A 23,838-nucleotide genomic window follows, 5' to 3' on the forward strand; every position below is an offset into this window, starting at 1 on the left:
AAGAATTATATTTTCTATTGGAAACCATCATACTGATATTTTAATTTTTAAAGATATTTCCATGAATAACTGAAAAAATAAAAAAATTAAATGAAAACAAACAAGCACATATTGTACGCCACTTAATCAAGGAATGTTACATTTATTTAATGTTCTACCATGAAAGAAAAGTAGTTTCGCTTCTGTCACATCACAATTCTATGTCAAGAAAATAAGCATTTCACAACTGCCAAGTCACCTGCATGACTAATGAACACCAGCCTCACAATAAAGAAATGTTCATTTATGGGGGTTTACTAGCATTGAATATTAAAGTGGCGATTTTTGTGAAATTTTAACATAATATTTTGTGTAATAGCTCTGATCCATGTTTCAGAATGTAATCATTTGTATAAAAAAATGGGATCAATACACGAATAAATACCGAATTTTTACATTTACTGTTTAATCTTGAACAAATATTTTTTTTCTAAAGTGACTATGATTCTACCCAGTCTCCAGACAAATAAGTGAAAGAAATCTTTTCCTGAGAAGGTTCTAACAATTCTGTCATGTTTAGTGCCCAGTTTATAGAAAATACATCTTTACTCTAGGTACGTACCTAAAATATATTCTCTGCAGATACTAAGCAGCTGCTGGGCCTCTGTTATCTCCTGGCGTGTTTCCACCACTAACAAAGGAATGCTGAGAACCAGAGCATGTAGTTTTTCTATTGCCTCACTGAATTTCCCTCCTGTTGTTAGCTGGTAACAAACCTGTAAAATACATACTTTGCAGATCATGTTGCTACATCTCCAATAGTAATTTGACAACATAACACTTATGGCGTGACAACTATTTATTCCAAACCATATTTGTATGCTATGAAGCTGAAACTATTTAATATAGTGTAATTATTACTGTATTTGAAGATTTATGAATTTATGATTGTGAACTGAACTGAGCCCAAAATGAAAGTAAATCTTTGACAAATGCTGGAAACAAACAAGAAATCAAACTCCGGATATATACTACAATAATTACTTATTATTTAAAGATTTACGTTTATGTTTGTCAAAAGAAGTGAGCTCATGATGAGAGTAAATCTTTGACATATACTGGAAACAAATAAGGAATCAATAAACTTACACTATTTCAACTTAAACTATGAGTCAGTGACAACTCAAGTATGGATTTTACTTTGAACTACGAACTCTAGATGTGGATTAAGCATCTGACATTTTCGCAGTTTTTATTGAAGAAAAAAAAAACAGGAATAATTTAATAATCTAGATTATACAGTACACTAAATTCTTATCTTTCTTCAAAGAGAGCTACCTTACAAAATCTATTTTGTGCTTTAAAACTCGAAATAGTGAACATGAATTAACCATTGCGGTTATAGAGAATGTGAATGAAACCTTTGACAAATAGAAAATAATAATAATAATAATAATAATAATAATAATAATAATAATAATAATAGTAATAATAATAATAATAATAATAATAGTAATAATAATAATAATAATAATAATAAATGAAACAAGAAAATACTTTTCTGCTTGATTGGCATTACCTGCAGTCTCTGAACCAGGTCTGACAATTTGATGCCAATGGCTGGCTTTCCACCTTTAGGACCTGCATCTTTCCAGTTTCGATGTGGATAACCATACAGTGGTGACAATGATGGAAGAGCAGTGTATGATGTACGGGAACTTGAATATATGCTCAGGAACAGATTGCGATATGACTTGAAATCCACAACACCAACCTAAAAATGAGAAAAATTTATGGTACAATTTTTCATATAAACAATACGAGTTTTAATCAGTTCAGTGGTTTCCAACCCATGGTCCGCATCCGCGAGTAATTCGAAAGGGGTCCGCAGGAACAAGATATACTGTATTTTTCAAATGGTACTTCAATTACACTTCGCTTCATAACATTCTCTGATTTTTCTCAGGTTGAAGGAATATTTGTTTGCCTGTGTCAGATTTGAGATGTACAAAGTTTACCAAGAATGAGATCACCTGAGGGACTTCTCTTAGCTTTCTAGTCTAGCCTACCTGTCTGTTACTTTACATTTTTAAATTCTTTGTATTCAATTTTCAGGGTCCAGTTTTAGATGTTCACTGTTCAGGATAGGATTGAAGCAATGATAAAGAAATTACACTTGCAGTCTGTGTTGTCAATCAAGAATTCGATTAATTTCGCACTCTAAGTAACTTCCTAGCAACAAATGGTGATGAACTCTTGTCCGATATTGGGAGTATGAAGAAAATCTTGACTTATTAACATTACAATAAAGGGAATATTTTCCTTCCTGCAATTGAAAAAACAATTGGGTGAAAACTCTTTTGTGTGACAAAAAATAGTTCATCCGTCAAAGAAAAAGTGAAGCTGCTAGTTATTATCTTCTGACTAGAGCTTAAAAATCATGTTTCCCACAACGACCTTATTGCAATCTTATCTGTATTCACCCATGTATCACCATGTTTTCCGATCTACAACACAACACCTAAATGTCATTTGCATCAACATACTTGTGTCCAGTATACATTTTCTGTTGGTCTCCATGAAGAATTAATACAGATGAAAATTTAATGTTGAGCTAAACTTGCAATTTAAGAGTATCTACAATTAAACCAGCCTTGTCAAAACTGCCAGCTACAAGGCAATATTAACCATCCCAATAACAACCTTACGGCAAGTCTAAGAAACTAATTTCATTTTCTCGTGAAAAGGTGATACAACTTCGTATTTGTGTGTTTTCAGGTTGAAATTTTATTCAAAAGCTAAAACTAAAATTTAATATCGCTACCAATTCATTAAGGATACTTAATTCACTACATTATGAAAATATGTAATGAGTAAAACATATTTAGGGGCCTAAATTATGCAAAATATTTTTGGGAGTCCACCAACATGAAGTAGGAACACTCAAAAGGTTGGAAACCACAGAGTTAGTTAATGATGCCATACCAACTACTATACATGGTAGTCTACTATCAATGGAAATGGCAATAGAAAGATGATATATTAATAAGATTACTCTGAGGATTGGCCATTGTATTACCTGACATTCGCCAGACAGTTGGAGAATAATTCAGAAAATGCACCAACCAAATATTCAGCCGAAGCAGGATTTACTCCACACTTGAGTATAACCTTGGAGCATAAGTCCCAAACAGTGCTCCACGACCACATCTTTGGCCAAAGCTTATGTTTTCACATGAGACCATGAAGATAACTATATAATTAATTTAATAAATTTGGGTCCTCAAATGCATTTATCTGACCAGTTGCATGAATTGAACATGAATTAAAAGAACAGATTTTAAACACAAGTACCATGGTCAGTCCGAGATAAGATAGTTTATCTTCGCTGCCTAAAAGAACTTAAATGTTAAAAATATATTATATAGTTATAAATGTTATTATGCTCATGATCATGTAACAACACTGTACCTAGAAATATACATTCAGAATATTGTGATGTTCCTGTCACTTACTTGCTCATGTAGCAATCTGAAAGCAGATTCGAATGACCCAGCTAGGATATGATCCACAGGTAGTTGCGAGTTATTCACCCACACCTGAAGCTGCGAGAGACCCTTTGTTGGTGGTACGAAGTATCCATCTTCTGCTCCTTGTGTAATCGTGCTTTCTAGTTCAGGAGGAAGAACTATATCCTCATCTCCTACATCCCAACCACCACCTGCAAAAAATAAATAACTAAATTAATAAGTATATAACCAAATTTTTGTGCAAACTTGACGTTTAAGAAACTAATGCCCTGCATATCAATAATATCAATATTATTATTTCATTTAATGTCCAGGTGAATCTTGAAGGTTGGGTAATAATAATAATAATAATAATAATAATAATAATAATAATAATAATAATAATAATAATAATAATAACAGTAATAATAATAATAATAATAATAATAATATAATCCGTGGCGCTACAGCCTGTGAAGGGCCTAGACCAACCAGCCGGCTGCTGGCCTCACGCCCACATGTCGAAACAGAGGTGGACGATCATCCAACCAGAATGGAGGTATCGTGTGGTTAGCACGATGATCCCCCCCCAGCCGTTATAGCTGGTATTCACAACCGGATTTCGCTACCCATCGTAGCTCCCCAAGTGCATCACGATGCTGTGTGGGCACCGGTCCCATACACTGGCCGAAATTTCATGAGAAAATTTCTTCCCCCCATGAGGACTCGAACCTGCGCGCATTCCGTAATGCGAGTCCTAGGCAGGATGCCTTAGACCACGACGCCACGGCGTGGGACAATAATAATAATAATAATAATAATAATAATAATAATAATAATAATAATAATAACAACAATTTTTCAAATTAATATTCATATTAGAATAAACAGTGCAGCATATTTCATTCATTTTGCATAAACCTATTTAACAATTCTTGTTACAGCTGGGTAGCTCAGTCAGTAGGGCAAATGGCTACAGACTGGTTTGTCCTAGGTTCAATTCTGGGTGGTGGCGGGAATTTCCTCATTGCAAAAAATTTCCACAATGGCTCTGATAGAGTAAAACCTCGTTTTAACATTTCAGTTTTTTAAGAAATAATCTGTGAAGTCCCAGCCAATTACCATAAGAATAAAATAATTATTTCCTGCTTTTAAGGAAACCGGTTTAAGGAAAATCCCGCTTTTGAGAAATACTTTCCGTTTTTTAAGGAATAATTTGTGAATCCCAGCCAATTACCATAAGAATAATATAATTAATTCCTGATTTTAAGGAAACCGGTTTAAGGAAAATCCCGCTTTTGAGGAATCTTCTCAAGCAGATTTTGTGATAATGAAGTCCAAAATATCGAATCGACTATAAATAATCAACAGTACCAGCATATTCGATAGTGCATCTCAATCGATAATAACATGGTACCACGCAACAGCATTATTTTTTATAGTTCTTTATGGTCTTGCTTTTATAAGGTGGAAAGTGAAAATAATAAGGGATGTCGAGGCTAATCCACTAATAACACTATCACATTTGACAAAAGGTCATGGTTTGTCAACTACTTCTTTATGATGAATACTGAAGAAAGAGGAGAAAAAGAAGAAGACGAAGAAGAAAAAGGAAAAGAAATTTTCGGTGCCGAGTTTCAGTGTGGTTTGGGTTCAACCAAATGGAAAAATATTCGTATCTCACCATTTGAAGAGTTAGAAAATATTATAATGAAATTTATTATATATTTGTAAATAATAATTGTAGATTTAATTAAATAAAGTTTAATATATAACACACGTTAGTACTTGTTATTTTAGCTTCTCTTTCCCATTTTATGTAATCCTCCTTTTAAAGAAAATCCTTATTTAAGGATAAAAGAAAAGGTGATCTCACAGAGATTCGTTACTACTTCTACTCAGCCTTCTGTTAAATAAGAGTATTGAATCTTTTCCAGGGGTAAAAGCAGTCAGAACTTGGTGCCAACCACACCACATCATTCTAGTGACAAAGTCATGAAAGCATGAAGTTCTACCTTCATATCCCCTTCCCTCGTATTTCCATAAAGGAGATAACTTCACCTAAGTCTAACAGTGTGGACAATATTAAAATATAAGTCCAGCTGACATCAACTCGAGGACCCAGCTCTGTGGTTAGCAGATACATGGTCCAATACTGAAATGTCCATATTACGAAAATGTCCATAATGTGGTAACGTCCATTTATGTAAAATGTCCAAACTCAGAAAATGTCCAATTACATAGAGTCCAAAATTAAAAAGTCCAAACTGGTCATGGACCAGATCTGAAAAGGTCCAATCCTTAATTTGAATATGATCCAATGCCTAAAATGTGCACTTGGAACGAAGTTGTGTAAAATGTCCAGATTTACTAAAAATATATTACTAATGAATAGTGATTAAACAGTGTTATGGTAACTGTACTTAAATTAGTTCAGTTAATTTATTCAGAATTGTTATAACAAAGCACTGAAGAAATACATTAAAGTTCACCTTGATGATCATCATCTTCAGGTTGTGGTTCAGAAAGCAATTTTAGGCGGAAATAAATTGCTGTTAAGTAGCGAGGTATATCATTCTCGTCTTTGAATTACTGGTATCTGGTTACAAGATTTTCCACTTATTTTGATAATGAAGGTATTTTCTGCTCATATCCACCTAATAATTGTGTCACCAATACTTCCATTTCATTCTGCTGTTGTTTTAAATGTTCTATAAATTGATATATACTTACATGGTGAGATATAACTAATCTTTGAAACTGAGAGGGGAAACCCTCCATAGTGTTGTTCGTTCGTTGGCGATCATTTAACACTAATTCATAAACATTCCACATTTCAGGTGGGAACTTAGGAAGACCAGCTCTCCTCCTTCCTCTTGCTGGACTACTATTGATGTATATAGTATCCACATATTGGACGAACTCCATAATTTCTTTTTCAAAATTATGATTGAGATTTACTACAAAGTACTAAGAATTTTCGAAGTCTTTCATTTCCATAACAACAAAAACATTGCTTTCGTGAGTTAATCACTTGTGTGTCACCTTGTAAACACTCCCGTCTAGAGTTTTTTTCCTCGTGGTATTGCTTTCATACGTTTGCTCCCTTTTTAAATAAACATTTTTGTATAATGGCCCATTTTTCCTTTTGGACTTTTTTTGCACTTTGGATTTTTTTGTCTATTGGGCATTTTAAATTTGAACATTTCTACTTTTGGACTTTTTGTTTATGGACTAAATATCATGGACGAATACGTAGCTGGACTTTCCTGTATGGACCTTTTATATATTTGGACCTTTTCGTTTGGACCTTGTCTCTGGGAATGAGCTCTATCTATTCCTGATGTAAACACCAGTTTGGAGAAATTGTCTGTAACTGCACCACATGATTAAAAGAATACACGTGTGTGTGATTTCAAACACTGTACATAGGTTCATGCAATATTTCATCTTCTTCTTCCTCAATAATAGCGTAGACAACTATTAAAACACTTAGGCACGAATGGTCTATTCTGTGCCTCATAGACTAGAAATCAATCCAGGATTCAACAGCAATGACCAGTTTGATGATGCTGCTGGGTTTTATTTCCTGCATTTCCTCAGTAAACATCATGTGTCTTTCGAGATACTGATCCCTGATGTGGCTTAAACCTGACAGTCCAGCAGAAGTAAGGCGATGACTCAATATCCATCCCACTTTTCCTGCAAGTTGGGCAATTGATAAAACCCAACATAATACATAAACTTATTCAAATGACAATGTCCAGTCGACCATCTTAAGCATTTCTTTTCTAGAGATAGAAGTTGTTTAATTAAGTAAGGTCTTTGTGCCCCAATAAGAAGTTTGGCCTGTCTCATAGGTGATTTAGATCTCTAGTTCAGTAGCGGATTTTCAGAGAAAGCCTGGTCTCCTTAAAAAAAAAAAAAATGTGGTATCCCGGCTCTTGAAGCTGAGATGACTATGTTCAAGTCAATTGCATCTCTGGCCATCTTCTTTTTCTACTATGGCACCACAGCCCACAATCGAGTCTTGGCCTCCTCTATCCTTTTCCTCTATTCTTCTCTATCCTTTGCTGTTCGCCTCCAAGCTGCTGTCTCCAACAAGACCCTTGCATCCTCATTCACCGAATCAATCCATCTATTTTTTGGTCTACCCTTAGGTCTTACGCCATATATTCTTCCTCTATTCTTCCTTCAAGTATTCTCTTAGGTACCATGTGGTCATCCATCCTGTATACGTGACCAGCCCATTCCAGTCTTTGAAGCTTGATAAAAGTGACTATATCTTTATCATTGTACAATTTATATAATTCAGCATTGTACCTGATTGCATCTCTGGCCATGGTAAAGAACATGTAATTTGTGTTGCTAGCAACAGGAAGTGCTGCAGGTTGCACTTATTGTTGGCACAGCATATCTTGAGGTACTAAGATGCAACTTCAACATTTTTCCCCCATTACGTGATCACCAGCTGAAATCTAGTGTTTTTCCAGCCCCCAGGTGTTTCTGGAACTCACTATACTCGGCACAACATATAGTGACGTACTAAAAAATCCAAGATGGCAGTACTTCAGTCTTACCAACTTTGAACGTAAAGCACTAATATTAATTCTTTTCAATAAATTGAAAAAATTGTCAGTGGAGAGCATTTAAAAATTGTGGATCAGAATAAAACAAACTCTGAAAAAAAGTAAAACAATTTATGCCACGAAAGATGGTATTATGTGCCGTAAATAAAATTTGAAGAACAATTTAAATGGCCATGTCTTAAAAAAAATATTCTTAAAAACTACATTACATTCATCACTATTATTTTCCATTTCTTTTGCTGCACATATTCCTCTTTAATAGATATAGATACGTATGTATAAATATAATTAAAAAGTACAATGAGAAAAGTGAAATTTTATTTTTAACTAACCAAGTAATGACAATTTAAAAATCATACTTACTTTTCACGACCAATCTCTATACAAAAAGAATTAAACTTTAATTTTGTATAATAAGGATTTGTTTCAAGCTCCTTTCTCTTTTACGATTATTTTAGTAATTAACAGCAGGTTCATTAATATATTATGCCATGACTTTATCATTATGATATTGTGGCTGCAAATGGAAAGAAAAAAGATTTTATTCTCAAAAAAATATCTTTCGTGGCATAAACAAAACAAATTTACTGGCATCTGCCTTAAAACATTCAAACAATTAAGTGTTCAAAAAACAAAACAAAAAGCCACAATTCAATATTTAGGCTATCTTCCTCTTATCTCGATCATCTTGCAGTCGAGTGGGCATGGAATCGACTAGTCTTTGCAAATAGCGACTGTTCTTAGACACGATATTCCAGGCATTCTGAACATACATACATAAGTGTTCTGTCCATGGGCAGGTCTTTCATTGCAAACCCAGCAATCTCCAATCTTTCCTATTTTCTGCCTTCCTCTTAAGGCCCATTCACAATGAAAATTAAACATAACCGTAACATAAACACAGAAGTTTGCGCCCAGGCTACCAAATGGGATCATTCACAATGATTCACATAAGCATTGACATAAACATTACCGTAAGACGTTAACATGAAAGTTTGCAAACTCCAAACTTTCATGCTTATGTTTACGTGATTTGCAAACAGAACACAATCGTGGAGCGCTGAAGTATACAACAGAATGAGGAAATGGAGTCGTTTTGTTTCCATGGTTACCAAGTATGTTTGCGGTTATGTTTATGTTCCCATCGTGAATGATGGTATGACTTCTTGATTTTACTGTAACGTTTATATTCTTATGTTAACGCTTACATTATGTCTAATTTTCATTGTGAATGAGCCTTTAGTCTCCGCATATGATCCACATATCCTAATGTCGTCTCTTATTCTTTTCAACCAGAGACCCAACCAATTCCTTTTTCTCTTTCTAATCAGTTTCAGCAGCATAACACAGTAGAGTCACTGTACACTACAGATCACACACTTAAGTTACTACAGTGATAACTCGTGACCTTACGTCTCAAATCATTGGGAACAAGTAGGCTATAGTGAACTCTCCTCCTGGATAATCATGACAATGACAATGACAATAATGGCTAATCAATAAGAAAGCTGGCTTCTTCGCGCATTTCTTAACAAATAGAAACCATGAGAAGAGTTGATTCTGACTGGCTTACTCATTCAGTCTGAAGCAGTGAGTTTGCAGCAAGGGATGTGAGTGGTGATATTGTGTTTTCGTTGTTGGACTTTCCCTTTCACAAAGAATTGACTTGGAGAGAAGGATTATAATACTGCAAGAAAAAGAAACTCAGAAATTTTCAAATCTTCAAAAATACAAAAGTAAAGTAATTTTTGGCCGGTTATTATTTTAGTGATAATTCCGAGTATATTTTTTATTCAAACATTTATGGATCATCATCCACAAAGACCACACCTGTGGAGTAATGGTTAGCACATCTGGCCGCAAAACCAGGTGGCCCGGGTTCGATTCCCATTTGGAGCAAGTTACCTGGTTGAGGTTTTTTCCGGGGTTTTTCCTCAACCCAATATGAGCAAATGCTGGGTAACTTTCGGTGCTGGACCTCGAACTCATTTCACCGGCATTATCACGTCCATCTCATTCAGATGCTAAATAAGCTAAGATGTTGATAAAGCATTATAAATAACCTACCAAAATGAAAAAATCATCCACAAAGTCTGATTTGCTCCCAAGATGCACAATAATAAGTTAATAAGCCTTCTAAATTTTCCAGTAGGTTCTCTGCTACCAATTTTACTTTTCACTGACCTATCATCCCAAGCTGCTGAAGTAGCATAACCTTCATTTAATACATGTTTCATCTAACAAAAATTTGTTTTTCTATTTTATTGCAGAAAGTTTTGATCTGATCAAGTAAACTACATCTCCACATTATACTGTATTAATGTCTCTGTATATTAATAATGTTTTCCTGTATCTTATAGTAAATTTAAATCCAATGTATAACATTAGTCGAGGCAATGTTAATGTTAAAAAAAAATTGGCAATTCAGAATCGGAGTTCCATGATTTAAACACTATGCTATGTTTATTGTATGTGGTTCATGACTAAGACAAACTCGTGCCACTTGTCACAAAATAGTTATATTTTTCACAAAGTTCTCTGATATATAATTTCTTTCCCAGTGTTGTTATGACACCTCTCTTTTTGAACTCCATCCTTGCATTATGCATATTACTATTAGCTACCCCTAAAAGATCACCCATTTCTTTCTCAATATTTTTAACAGTTAACTCCAGATTCTAGTCATTTAATGACTGAAAATAAAGTAAAACTATTCGTTTCTCTACACTTTACAAAGTTATCCCCATCATAAGCTTGACCACATTAATAGGATGGTCCAGCCCATTGTTCTATGGTGTCAGGGAACAGATTATAGTCTATGAGGGGTAAGTCGTGCTGAGAAACATAAATGAATAGGGAATGATTTTTTACTTTTTATTTTAGTAGATTATTTTACGATGCTTTATCAACATCTTAGGTTATTTAGAGTCTGAATGAGATGAAAGCGATAATGCCGGTGAAATGAGTCTGGGGTCCAACACCAGAAGTTACTCAGTATTTGCTCATATTGGGTTGAGGGAAAACCCTAGAAAAAACCTCAACCAGGTAACTTGCCAGACTGGGAATCGAACCCGGGCCACCTGGTCTCAAGGCCAGACGCGCTAACCGTTACTTCACAGGTGTGGACTAATAGGGGATAATACTGTGCTACTTCAGTCAAAGCATCCTCACTGCCTATAATGCAAAACAAATGACTTCTGTTACGTCAATCCATATAGTGATTGTTTAGTCATATGATAAAACTGTGACCATTGTGTTCGACATTTTTATTGAATTTATGTACAGTACAGTACCTACATGATTGCAATTCTCAATCAATAACGTTCATTCATTAACAATTCTTTAAATTAATTAGTAATTATGTTTCGTAATTGGTAAATTAATTGGTTAAATGCAGAATGTAATTCTTCTCTGATTTTTTTCATTCTATATTGCACATACATACGATTAATCATGGAACTATTTATTGTGGATGCATGTCAGTTAGATTTACGTAAATAGTTCTTATCTTCAAGAATGAAGTGCGTAAAGTTGTCAAAAAAAAAAAAAAGTGGCCGCACTCGTGAACAGCGAATATTTTCAAAGTCCACTTCGGGTCACGGCGATGTTACACGATGCATGTGCTTGTACAAGCAGTTCCGGAACTTTGAAAGTGTTCCATATCTGCGCCTCGTAGACCAGCGGTAGAGTGCTTGTTTAATGATTCAAAGGTTGTGGGTTCGGGCCTTCTTCAAGTTTCCATTTTATTTTTTAATCGTTCTTTAGCGATGTAAATGATATTCAAATTATCATTTATATTCAGTTATCGTTCTTTATGGATATCACGTTATTTATATTTTGTTATCGTTTTTTAGAGATATGAATAAAATTCAAGTCATCATTTGTATTCTGTTATTGTTTTATAACGATATGAATAATAATTATTATTATTGTATCTCCAATGGGGGTTAGCCCTATATTACATATGTATGTTAGGGCTATAGTTTTATACACAAAAAAAGATAAGCATAAAGAGAAATGGAAAAGAAAATTAAATCTGCTTACGCGATGTAAACAAAACATAAACAATCCGTAAATTAGGCATTGTGATTGCAAAACAAATACCAGGTATCAATTTGAAACATACAAAAACATTAACAACACACATACGTAACACTTCTATAACACAAATATGCAGCTTTCCGTACCATACATCATAAATTAATACACAATAGTCACACAAACACAATCAAACTATAATTACGACATTGCGACGACATCAAGCATCCCATAACTGACTCACATACATAACAAATCAAGCATCCGTTACAACACATACACTTCAACATAGTAACCACACTTTTAAAAGTTACAAATAAATAGGACACTGTTACTAATTACTATTCTTGTACAATTTCTTAAATACATCTGTAATAATAATAAACATACAATATATAAAAAACACAGTTGTATGAACACTTTACAAATGATGATAATTAAGACTGGTAAAATTCAGACATGTTTTGGAGGGTGCCCCTCCATCTTCAGTGGCATTACCACGACGCTGGTTCAGGTGTTCGACCGCGATGTATCATGGCTTAAAGGAGACTCTCTTTTAAGCCACGATACATCCTCCATCTTCAGTGACATTACCACGACGCTGGTTCAGGTGTTCGACTGCGATGTATCATGGCTTAAAGGAGACTCTCTTTTAAGCCACGATACATCCTCCATCTTCAGTGACATTACCACGACGCTGGTTCAGGTGTTCGACAGCGATGTATCGTGGCTTAAAGGAGACTCTCCTTTAAGCCACGATACATCGCGGTCGAACACCTGAACCAGCGTCGTGGTAATGTCACTGAAGATGGAGGGGCACCCTCCGAAACATGTCTGAATTTTATCAATCTTAATTATCATCATCTGTAAAGTGTTCATACAACTGTGTTTTATACATATTGTATGTTTATTATCTAACCCATGAACACTGTTTAATTGACCTTACATGTGTGAGTTACATCTGTAATAAATCTGTGAAATTCCGATATGAATAATATTCTTTGTAAAATAGGTTATTTTATTTAGATAATTAAATACGTATTATATAATATCTTATATTAATTAAACAAACCGATATTTATCATTTATATTCTGTTATCGTTCTTCAGTGATACTGTATAAATAATATTCACGTTATTTATATTGTAATCGTTCTTTAGCGATATAAATAACATAAATTTAATATTAGGTTTGGAAAAATCCAGTTGCATAATACTGGTATTAGTTTTTCTTTTTGTATTATTACATTATACTGTCTTGAACCACAATAAAATGAAAAGGAGTAACGAGAAATTGGACCTGAGACGTTGACATCTGAATTCCGATGTTCGTCCCCTGAGCTATGAGGGCAAAAGTGTGGAAACAATTTCGGAAAAATTGGCCCAATCACACTGTAAGATTTTCTGATGATTCGTAGAAGCTAGTCCAGGATGCGGGGGGCAAAGGCTAATTAAGATTTCCCGGTCTCTGATCGGGTCAAACATCCTGATAGAATTAATATTTAACACTTGCCATGATTTTCGGTGAAGTCTGGAGGGCCCAATTAGTCAAATCCACTCTCCTCATCTCTACGCTTGGGCCCCCTGGAATTTAATACGATGCGAAAGAGATAGTGGTGTGCAGAAAGCAATGGGATGTTACCGCATTTAGGCCTATCCTTCCCAAGAAAAACTACAAACATGAACAAAGGAAGCTTTTAATAGAAGAAGAAGGATCTTCTGCCGACCTTTGGAAAAAGAACTAAGGAAGAGACTAGTGAAGTGCTTTGTGTGGAGTGAGGCAGTGTATGGAGAAGGAACATGGACATTACGACGAAATGAAGAGAAACGAATTGAAGCATTTGAAATGGGATGTGGAGAAGAACAGTGCGTGTGAAGTGGACAGACAGAATAAGAAATAAAACTGCGTTTCAAAAAGTGAGTGAAGAAAGAATGATGCTGAAACTGATTAGAAAAAGAAAAAGGAATTGGTTGGGTCTCTGGTTGAAAAGAATAAGAGACGACATTAGGATATGTGGATCATATGTGGAGACTAAAGGCTCATTCACAATGAAAATTAGACATAATGTAAGCGTTAACATAAGAATATAAACGTTACGGTAAAATCAAGAAGTCATACCATCATTCACGATGGGAACATAAACATAACCGCAAACATACTTGGTAACCACGGAAACATAACAACGACGCCATTTCCTCATTCTGTTGTATACTTCAGCACTCCACGATTGTGTTCTGTTTGCAAATCACGTAAACATAAGCATGAAAGTTTGGAGTTTGCAAACTTTCATGTTAATGCCTTACGGTAATGTTTATGTCAATGCTTATGTGAATCATTGTGAATGATCCCATTTGGTAGCCTGGGCGCAAACTTCTGTGTTTATGTTACGGTTATGTTTAATTTTCATTGTGAATGGGCCTTAAGAGGAAGGCAGAAAATAGGAAAGATTGGAGATTGCTGGGTTTGCAATGAAAGACCTGCCCATGGACAGAACACTTATGTATGTATGTTCAGAATGCCTGGAATATCGTGTCTAAGAACAGTCGCTATTTGCAAAGACTAGTCGATTCCATGCCCACTCGACTGCAAGATGATCGAGATAAGAGGAAGATAGCCTAAATATTGAATTGTGGCTTTTTGTTTTGTTTTTTGAACACTTAATTGTTTGAATGTTTTAAGGCAGATGCCAGTAAATTTGTTTTGTTTATGCCACGAAAGATATTTTTATTGAGAATAAAATCTTTTTTCTTTCCATTTGCAGCCACAATATCATAATGATAAAGTCATGGCATAATATATTAATGAACCTGCTGTTAATTACTAAAATAATCGTAAAAGAGAAAGGAGCCATTATATATAGTTTGTCTCTCTCAAAAACAGAACAAACAAGAACATAAAAAGCACGAGGTTGTAGTCGAACGCAGGACCTCACGAATAAGAGGCCTGAACGCTACCATTACGCTATCAAATAACACACAGAATACTTCAATTATAACTGTAGATATCAGGCAACGTGGTCCAACAACATGTAACATCGCCTGTCTCCGAATTGTAGCGAAGATACCCAAAAGGAACTTTGTTTCAGGAGAGCGGCCACTTTTTCTTTTGACAACTGTACAAGGTGACTGCCCCTCCTCTTTGTTTACATCAGGAACAAGGTTGGTTGGATCAGATTTTAGTTTGAAATATCTATATTGAAACTTCTTTCCTTTTCAGATCACAGACAGTTGTGTAACTTTGTGTACATAAGGACACTAACACACTAAAACGTGACTATGTAATAATCAACATTTACAAATCGAGAAACGGTGAGTAGATGATATATTATAAACAAAGAGCTAATTTTCATTCTCGGAGTTCTAACGTTTCTCTCCATAATTTCACCATCACTTTCCATTTCAACATTAATCATTATTATTTCAATATTATGTACTAAATTGGTGCAGCAGGATATATTTTTGTGACTCACATGCAGATGGCATTAGTCTGAGGAGGTGTAGTATGCTATTCGAGGGAGGAGGGGTGAAAAGGCGTTCCAGTGGTACTTCACCTGACCATGAACCTACATGACTGAATCAAAAACATAGCACCACATAGCAAATCGTGATATCTACAACAATGCGACCATTTGGACTAAAACAACCATTCCCACATAAAGAAATGTTAAACTACAATGTGTCTTGGGCTATGTTGCTAATCTTCAGGCACCTCCTCTGTATAATACAAAAATAAAAGTGATGGTAAAATTTAGAAATGTAGCTGTGTAATCTATTTCTATAACAAGAAAGAAACTATTAACTAATACTACTAAAGAGGACACTAAAGTGGTTAAGTAATTGTAATTTCAGGGGAAAGAAATTATAAATATTATGACTGAGCTTGAGAAATTGTATCTTACGATAAAAATTATTGGTCAGTCTCGCTTTCTAATGACACTGAACATTAGAGCACAGGGAATTACTTAGCCAATCAATTTTCTCTCTGTAGTGAAATTCTTTTTTTGAACTATGTCTGTCCTAATGAAATTTAACTCTAAGAACTTTACACCATGAATGATTTAATTTAAATTTCAATTTTAAGGAACACAAATATTTTCAAAAATAGGCACAATATCTCTCTGTGTTATTTTGGTCCAGATTAGTGCACTGCAATGCAAATTTTTCGCTCACTTGTAATCATTCAAAGATCCCACAATGGAGGGCATTTCCTTACAGCAAAGAGCACTCTAAACCATGTTGATGGGCGAACTGTCCTCGCGTGGAAGGAGATTTGCAGAAAGTAAAAGGGTATCTTTAAATTTTTACTCGGACGTACACACAGCCTACAGTAATTTTTCTGTGACCTAGTAAGTTAAGTATGTTTTGTGGGATAATGAAGGCTAAACTAATAGAATAATATGCAAATCTGGCTTTCAGGTATAGCTCCCTGTAAAGCAGACCTGAAAAATTTCAAGGGAAAAATTGTTTCAGGGCTGGGTATCAATCCCGGGACCTTTGGCTGAATGCACCAAAGCTCTACCGACTGAGGTACCCAGGAACTACTCCTACACCATCTCAATTTTTCCCTTTATATCCACACACCTCAAGTGGACTGACAAGATGCCAGGAACCCAACTTTGAGTGCACACAAACTCTGTGTGACTTGAATTGTGGTTTTCTGTTAACGTACCTACAGTGACATATATATTATGCAAATCTGGCTTTCAGGTATAGCTCCCTGTGAAGCAGACTTGAATAATTTCAAGGGAAAAATTGTTCCAGGACCGGGTATCAATCTCAGGACCTTTGGCTGAACACACAAAATTAATAAAATATTTATGTTTTTATGTTCGTTCTAACTTGTAATTCTATTTATTATATTTTGTGTCCAATATTACTTTCTTCTTATATTTAAAATGATGTATTATCAAAGAAAATTGAATGTACAGGTACATTTTTCATCTTGTACACTACATGAAGCTTACATATTTTCTATATTAAATTGTGTCTTTGGATCAAAAATATAAATAATACAAGAATTAAAACCATTGGTTAGAAAATATAAATAATACGAGCAACGAAATTAAATACCAATAATGATTTATGGTATGTTCGTTCTGTAATACATTTTCCTACACATCACTTCTGAGTTCTAATGGCTTGTTTAACTTGTATTCATGGCTAGTTTAGGCTTCACAACCTGTTTATACTAGTTTCCATGTTTTAAAGTGATGAAACAGGAAGTAGTTCTATAGGCGAGGGGTGAGTGTGGGCTAGCGGGGTAGCTTGTACAGCGTTGTCACAGTGAATGAGAACGTAACTTTACACTGGTGTTTATAATGAAAAAATTAGTCTGCCAGCGAAAAACTGGCAATACGTCAACCAAGCATGGTACGATGTTCTTTTGTTTGGTGGGATAATGTTGCCAAACTTATGGCGCCAGGCCACATGTGTTTATATGTAGTTGCTTTCGTGTGTTGTAGCATTGCCACTGTTATTGTGAGAGTAAAGTGTAAATTGCAAGCATTTCAAATACTCCGACATATACGTACATTAAATATTCTGGTGAAAACTGCAAAGTACTTAACTCAATTTGAACTCATGCCATGACAATATGGCAACTGAGCCTATACTGACAGCAACATGTTGTCACTTCCTGCTTAGTCACCTCAAAAGGTGCAAACTAGTATAGTTTTCCCATCCATGTTTACTGGCATAAATGTCACGAGGGTTTTTCACTCATTTTGAGGATCACTTGCTCTAAGTTTAGTAGCGAGTGATAGAGTTTCACACACTAATGACATCTAACAGTTTAATAGCCAACTACATGATCGCTTTCTCACACTCCAGCAAAATTAGTAAATGAATGACTCTATGCAGATATCTTAATATGTCTATAGTTAACGAGAACTGCATTCATATAATATTGCATTGAAACAAAACTCAAGTGCTTCCTAACCTTCTGTGTCAGCTCCACCACTGCCCAGCTCACGTTCCTCATCAGCACCAAGGCCATCTTCATCCAGTCCAAGTTCTGTATCAACGCCCCAGCCTTCTGTCCCGCTATCTTCCACAGCCTCAGGGGCAAGAGCTGTGCTCACACTGGTCTTTCCTCTAGACATTGCTGCTCCCTCGAAGAATCCCTAAGAAAATGTCCACATACAGATGTTGAGAATAACTCCTAGACTGCATGTAAATGTTATCTAATGTCCAACATTAATGACATTTAAGTGCAGTAGGTGAAGGGCCACTTCATACTGTTAATATCAGTATATTTCTAAAATATAATTTTAATACATAATTTTAACTGCTGAATGAATCTTCAACTTTTTCTTATTTTCTGACCGAGTCTGTAATTCGTGTCTGCATAGGTTCTTGAGTAATGCATCACATTTATCATTTGAAGTATGACAGGACACCTTGGGTCAACAGAGGAGTTAAAAAGAATCAAGAAACTAAAGTAAAGAATCATAAGAAATTTTCATTTCTATCCTGATGATTATGACAACATATAAAGAGCAATTTTCCCCTTATTCAAATCTTGGAAGAGAAGAAATTTTAAAAGAAATGCTAAAATTTTCACTGAATATCGCATAATAATTAAGAGGGTGGAGTACCAGTCCATTCATTAACTAGTGTCGAGTACCAGTCCATTAACTAGTCAGTTAACTTGTGGATGCTTGTGCAGTTTGTAGTATTTCTAAAAAGTGTAAAGCAAGTTGTTTTGTTTTTACACAGAATTAAAAAAATAAAACAAATATGTTTATTAACTTTCAAAAGTGCTAAGCAAGTACTGTGAATCAGATAAATAACGTTTGTTTGTAATTAATTAAGAATTCACTTATGTGGTGGAAAAATTAAGATATGAATGACATTTTAATTTCTGGATTTTTTTACTTGGTAATTTAATGGCGCTGTATCAACTACGAGGTTATTTAGCATCGATGAGATTGGTGATAGTGAGATGATATATTTTGGCTAGATGAGATCATAGATTACCTGACATTTATCTTGCAGTTGGGGAAAATCTCGGAAAAAACCCAACCAGGTAATCAGCCCAAGCGGGAATCGAACCCACGCCCGAGCACAGGTAGGCAAGCGCCTTAGTCGACAGAGCTATGCCGGTGGCTATTTCTGGATTTCCCAGCAATAATTTCGTATTCTCAGTTACTAAAAAAACGTAAACAAATATGGAGATATCTTATAATATGAAGCAAAATTTTTTGTATTCATATTTCAAATGGCTATAAACAATTTGAATTTGCAATCCTATCCTGTTGGCCTTGCTTACTGTTTACTGTTTGAAGCACAATGTGTAACAAAGGAGAATTAAGTGATTTCAGAATCATAACTCGTTCTATATATAAACAGGAAGGTTCAGAAAAACGTTTGAAAAGTATGCTGCATATAAAAAATATTTACATAAAAAGCAGAACTATATCACAGTCTAGTATATACAGTCACGAAGCTTGAGTTTATGAGGGTACTAGGAACAACAGACTGTACAGGTTCTATTTTGCATTGTCTGTAATGAGGCAATAGTAGCGATCCTAGTGGTTAGCAACTATCTATGGATGCATATTTACTAAGTATTGAGCTTTGTGACTGTATATACTAGACTGTAACTACACTTCGTTCCATAATATTTGAAAGGAGAAGTAAACATTGGCTACAGAGGAGGAGAGCAGTATAATTGCTATTCTCATTCCATGCTTAACTTGAAGTTGGGTGATCTGAAGTGTTCTACCCTCCGCCCAACTTCAAGGCAAGCGTGAAATGAGATCTCTGCCATTTGTTTCATAGCAATTATAGGCCTATTTCTCTCTTCCTCTGCTGGCAATGTTTACTTCTACTGTCAGACATTATGGGTCGTATTCATAGACATTCTTAGCGTGGGCTTCCGGTGGATGATCAACGAACTAACGTTTTTTCGTATTCATAAACCAGTGTTAGTGATATGATATGAATCCTGTACAAGTAACCAGTCGATAACCGGGGATAGTTTAGCATGCTCATAGTGTGGGCTAGTGAAGGGCTAGTGAATTGTCTATGAATAGCACCCTATGGAACGAAGTATAGTATAGTGGATGCTTCCGAATAAATGCTGAACTGTTTGCTGTTCAATTCAACGAAAATGTGTGAATGAATTGACTTTCCCTTCAGCTTGTAATTGCACTCTATTATGTTAGAGAAAATAAAATTTTGCCTTTTTCTTAGGCACATGGCAAACCGATCTCTTCATTAAACTACCAAATTTGAAGGAGCTGTCTGCTTTATTAATTTCGAGGTGTTTGTCACAGATTTAAAACAATTATATTAAAATAAATGTTTTCTTTCATGGTTCAAAGATGATACAGAATTAAATTTTAGACTGCATATCAGATTATATTGAATTCTATGTTAACTTAGAATTTACGGACATGTTTCCTTCCTCTTCTGGTTGACAACACTATATACATGTGCCAAAATTCTCAGAAGGGGAACTGGTTGAAATATTTTCGGGGTTTCACCATGTGTGGTGATAGGGTCTGCACTTGATTATACAGAAAGATTAGAATATATATATATATATATATATATATATCATTCTTAGTGTCGCATATTATTTGCAATTCTTGATCTCATTCCCATCATTATTCCATTTGTAGGAAAAATGAACACATGCACTAGTCTCAGTGGCTGCAATGCAAATCCCGACTGTGACTAATACTCAACACAGTTATAATTCTGGATAATTATAATACCAGCTTGAAAACATTGAGGTGATTGGTCTTCTTATTGGAGCTCGTGGTGTGATTCCCAAGTTCTCTGAAAGCTTCAGGAAGACTTTTGAACTACCACAAAGACTTACTACTGACATCATAACTTCAGTTTTGAAATGCTGTTGCCAAATTTTGAGTCGTCATATTCACTCTGTTTAATTTTTTTCACTTTATAATTCATATATGTTTATTTTTATTTTCTGTCAACAAAATTTATGCAAACATTTAATATTGTAAAATTCATGTAGGAGAGTATACTGAGTCTTTCTGGGCTACCTCCAATGGGAGGCAGTTAACAAAATCAAAATTAAAATACTGTTTTACAGATGACTGAAATGTTTTTGAAGAGATAAAGTATTGTGAAGTATGTGATAGAAAATCGGCACATTTATACAAATGATTCCTTAATAACATGAACAGTTTTGACAGACATCCCACAGAATGATATATTTAATTAAACCAATTTGTAGATTCAGTAGCTGCAATATGAATCCTGACTGAGACTGATCCCTCCAGCTGTTATAGATCAATTTCAAAACTGGATTTTGCTACCTAGCATAGCTCCTAAAATTCATCATTATGCTGAGTGGACATTGGTCACATACACTGGCTGAAATTACTGACAATATTACATGTGTCAATTCTGAGCAATGCTAGCCATTTACTTTTCTTCCCCTGTACAGAAAAGGAATAAATGTCCAGAAGATAATATTAACAAAAGGTAATCCATCGCCAAAGAAAAAATGGGAGTATAAGGGTACAGTACATCAGTTATTCATAGATTTCAAAAAGGCATATGACTCGGTTAAGAGGGAAGTATTATATGATATTCTTATTGAATTTGGTATTCCCAAGAAACTAGTGCGATTAATTAAAATGTGTCTCAGTGAAACATACAGCAGAGTCCGTATAGGTCAGTTTCTATCTGATCCTTTTCCAATTCACTGTGGGCTAAAGCAGGGAGATGCACTATCACCTTTACTTTTTAACTTCGCTTTAGAATATGCCATTACAGTGCATGAGGGTTAAGTTGGCGTGATTTCTACTATCCTTGTCTGCGGTCCTTGTCTATCGACTGTCAACAGATGTAAGGGGGGAAAGGTTTTCTTTTGTAGAATTCTTGGAATTCCCTTCCCTCCTTCTCCCTTGGCCCTTCTAGAACACACTTTTGCAAATCCAATTAGTGGGTCTCTCAGTGGCGTCTTGGCGTTGTTCGAGTTCATTTATTCAGTAGTGTTTAGTGAATAGTGAAGTAAGTGTGTGTCTCGTTGTGTCAATATAATATAATATAATATAATATAATATAATATAATATAATATAATATAATATAATATAATATACAATAATTCACAATTTAAACAAAATGTTTTCGGAATTGCATGGTTTCCCTGTTATCTTAAACATTGTAATGTGTGTTGTGCTCTTGTTTTTAATAATCATGGTAGGCAATATGGGAAAACGCGGGAAAGCCTTGAAGTCGGACAGTATGAACATGGTTATTAATGTACACAAATTCTTTACTGAAGAATATGAGGCACTGAAACGCGGAAAGCAAACAATATCTGTGTCGAGTGTTATCGAAAGAACTGCTGCAGCGACAGGTATATCGTCTCGTAGTGTTAGCAGGATTTTAAAAAAACAAAGGGAGGCACTAGAAAGTGGAAGTGTTCTGCGAACACCAGGAAAGAAACGCCCAAACAGGACCCCTCAGAAAACTGCAATTGACTCATTTTCTGCCGCCGCTATAAGACGAGTAATTTATTCTTTGTATCGGACAGATTTTTTGCCTAGTTTGAAGGATATAAATGACGCATTAATTAAGGAAAGCTTATTCACTGGAAGCATATGGAGTTTGAGAGAAATTCTTAAAAAAATGAAATTTAGGTATGTTAAAAATACTCAAGGCAGAAAATTTTTAATGGAAAGGTCAGATGTTATTTTAAAGAGATTTAAATTCTTAAGAAAAATGAAAGAATTACGCGCCACTGGACGCGCCGTTGTTTATCTAGACGAAACTTGGGTTAATGTGAACCATACGAAAAGCAAAGTTTGGAAAAGCGATGATCACGAAATTGACTTCCCACTTCAAACCCCAATAGGAAAAGGTCAACGGTTTATTATTTTACACACCGGATGTTCGACAGGTTTCATTCCAAACGCGCTTCTAACTTTCAAATCTAAATCAACTAAAGACTACCACGAGGAGATGGACAGCACTGTATTTAAGAACTGGTTCATTAATCAATTATTACCAAACATTCCTCTCAATAGCATCATTGTAATGGACAATGCCCCCTATCATTCAACAGAACTCAATAAGGCACCAATTTCATCAACACCGAAATCTGAAATGCAGTCCTGGCTTCGTAACAATAACATTGAATTTGATTTACGATCCACGAAACCTGTATTATATGAACTTGTAAAAACTAAAAAAGATAATTTCAAAACATACGAAATCGACCAAATTGCGACAATGCACTCCCATACTGTAGTGAGACAGCCACCATACCATTGTGATTTAAACGCGATCGAATTAATATGGGGGCAGGTTAAAAATGACGTTGCGAAGCGTAATATTTCGTTCAAAAGTAAAGATGTGAAATTGTTGTTTGAGAGCGCTCTTGCAAAAGTGACGGAAGATAATTGGAGAAAGGCCTGTGAACACGTGGAAAAAGTCGAACAATTTTATTGGGAGAAGGACGGACTAGTAGACGAAATTAGCGATCGATTCGTAATAAATTTGGATGACACGGACACGGACGAGGAACTTTCTGGCGGAGAGGAGTCAGAATTTGAAGAGGAAGAGAGTGCCGCCGCTGCTAACTCCTGGTCGCTGGAAGGAGTGTCGACCATACCGCCGTCACCATAAATGAGGGTAGAGAGAGATGGTGAGTATTCTTTCTCTTTCTAAAAGGGACTAGACAAGTAAATCCTCATGGACTGTAGGAAAGTTCAGGATAACAGGCAGGGTTTGGAATT

The 23,838-nt window shown here is 35.2% G+C and overlaps 1 protein-coding gene across 2 annotated transcripts in view; it reads right to left on the minus strand.

Annotated features, from left to right (window-relative positions):
* The window catches only part of LOC138707863 (coatomer subunit alpha-like), a 249,760-nt gene that overhangs the window by 14,266 nt on the left and 211,656 nt on the right, over positions 1–23,838 (minus strand). For both annotated transcript variants that reach the window (XM_069837851.1, XM_069837850.1), the window contains exons 14-17: positions 18,053–18,236; positions 3,495–3,700; positions 1,559–1,753; positions 602–755 (exon numbers count right to left, since the gene is read on the minus strand). In XM_069837851.1, coding sequence (XP_069693952.1) covers positions 602–755; positions 1,559–1,753; positions 3,495–3,700; positions 18,053–18,236 — 739 coding nt within the window. The remainder of the gene's footprint in view (positions 1–601; positions 756–1,558; positions 1,754–3,494; positions 3,701–18,052; positions 18,237–23,838) is intronic.

Source organism: Periplaneta americana, chromosome 10 (genome assembly GCF_040183065.1).
Source record: "Periplaneta americana isolate PAMFEO1 chromosome 10, P.americana_PAMFEO1_priV1, whole genome shotgun sequence".
NCBI classification, from domain to species: domain Eukaryota; kingdom Metazoa; phylum Arthropoda; class Insecta; order Blattodea; family Blattidae; genus Periplaneta; species Periplaneta americana.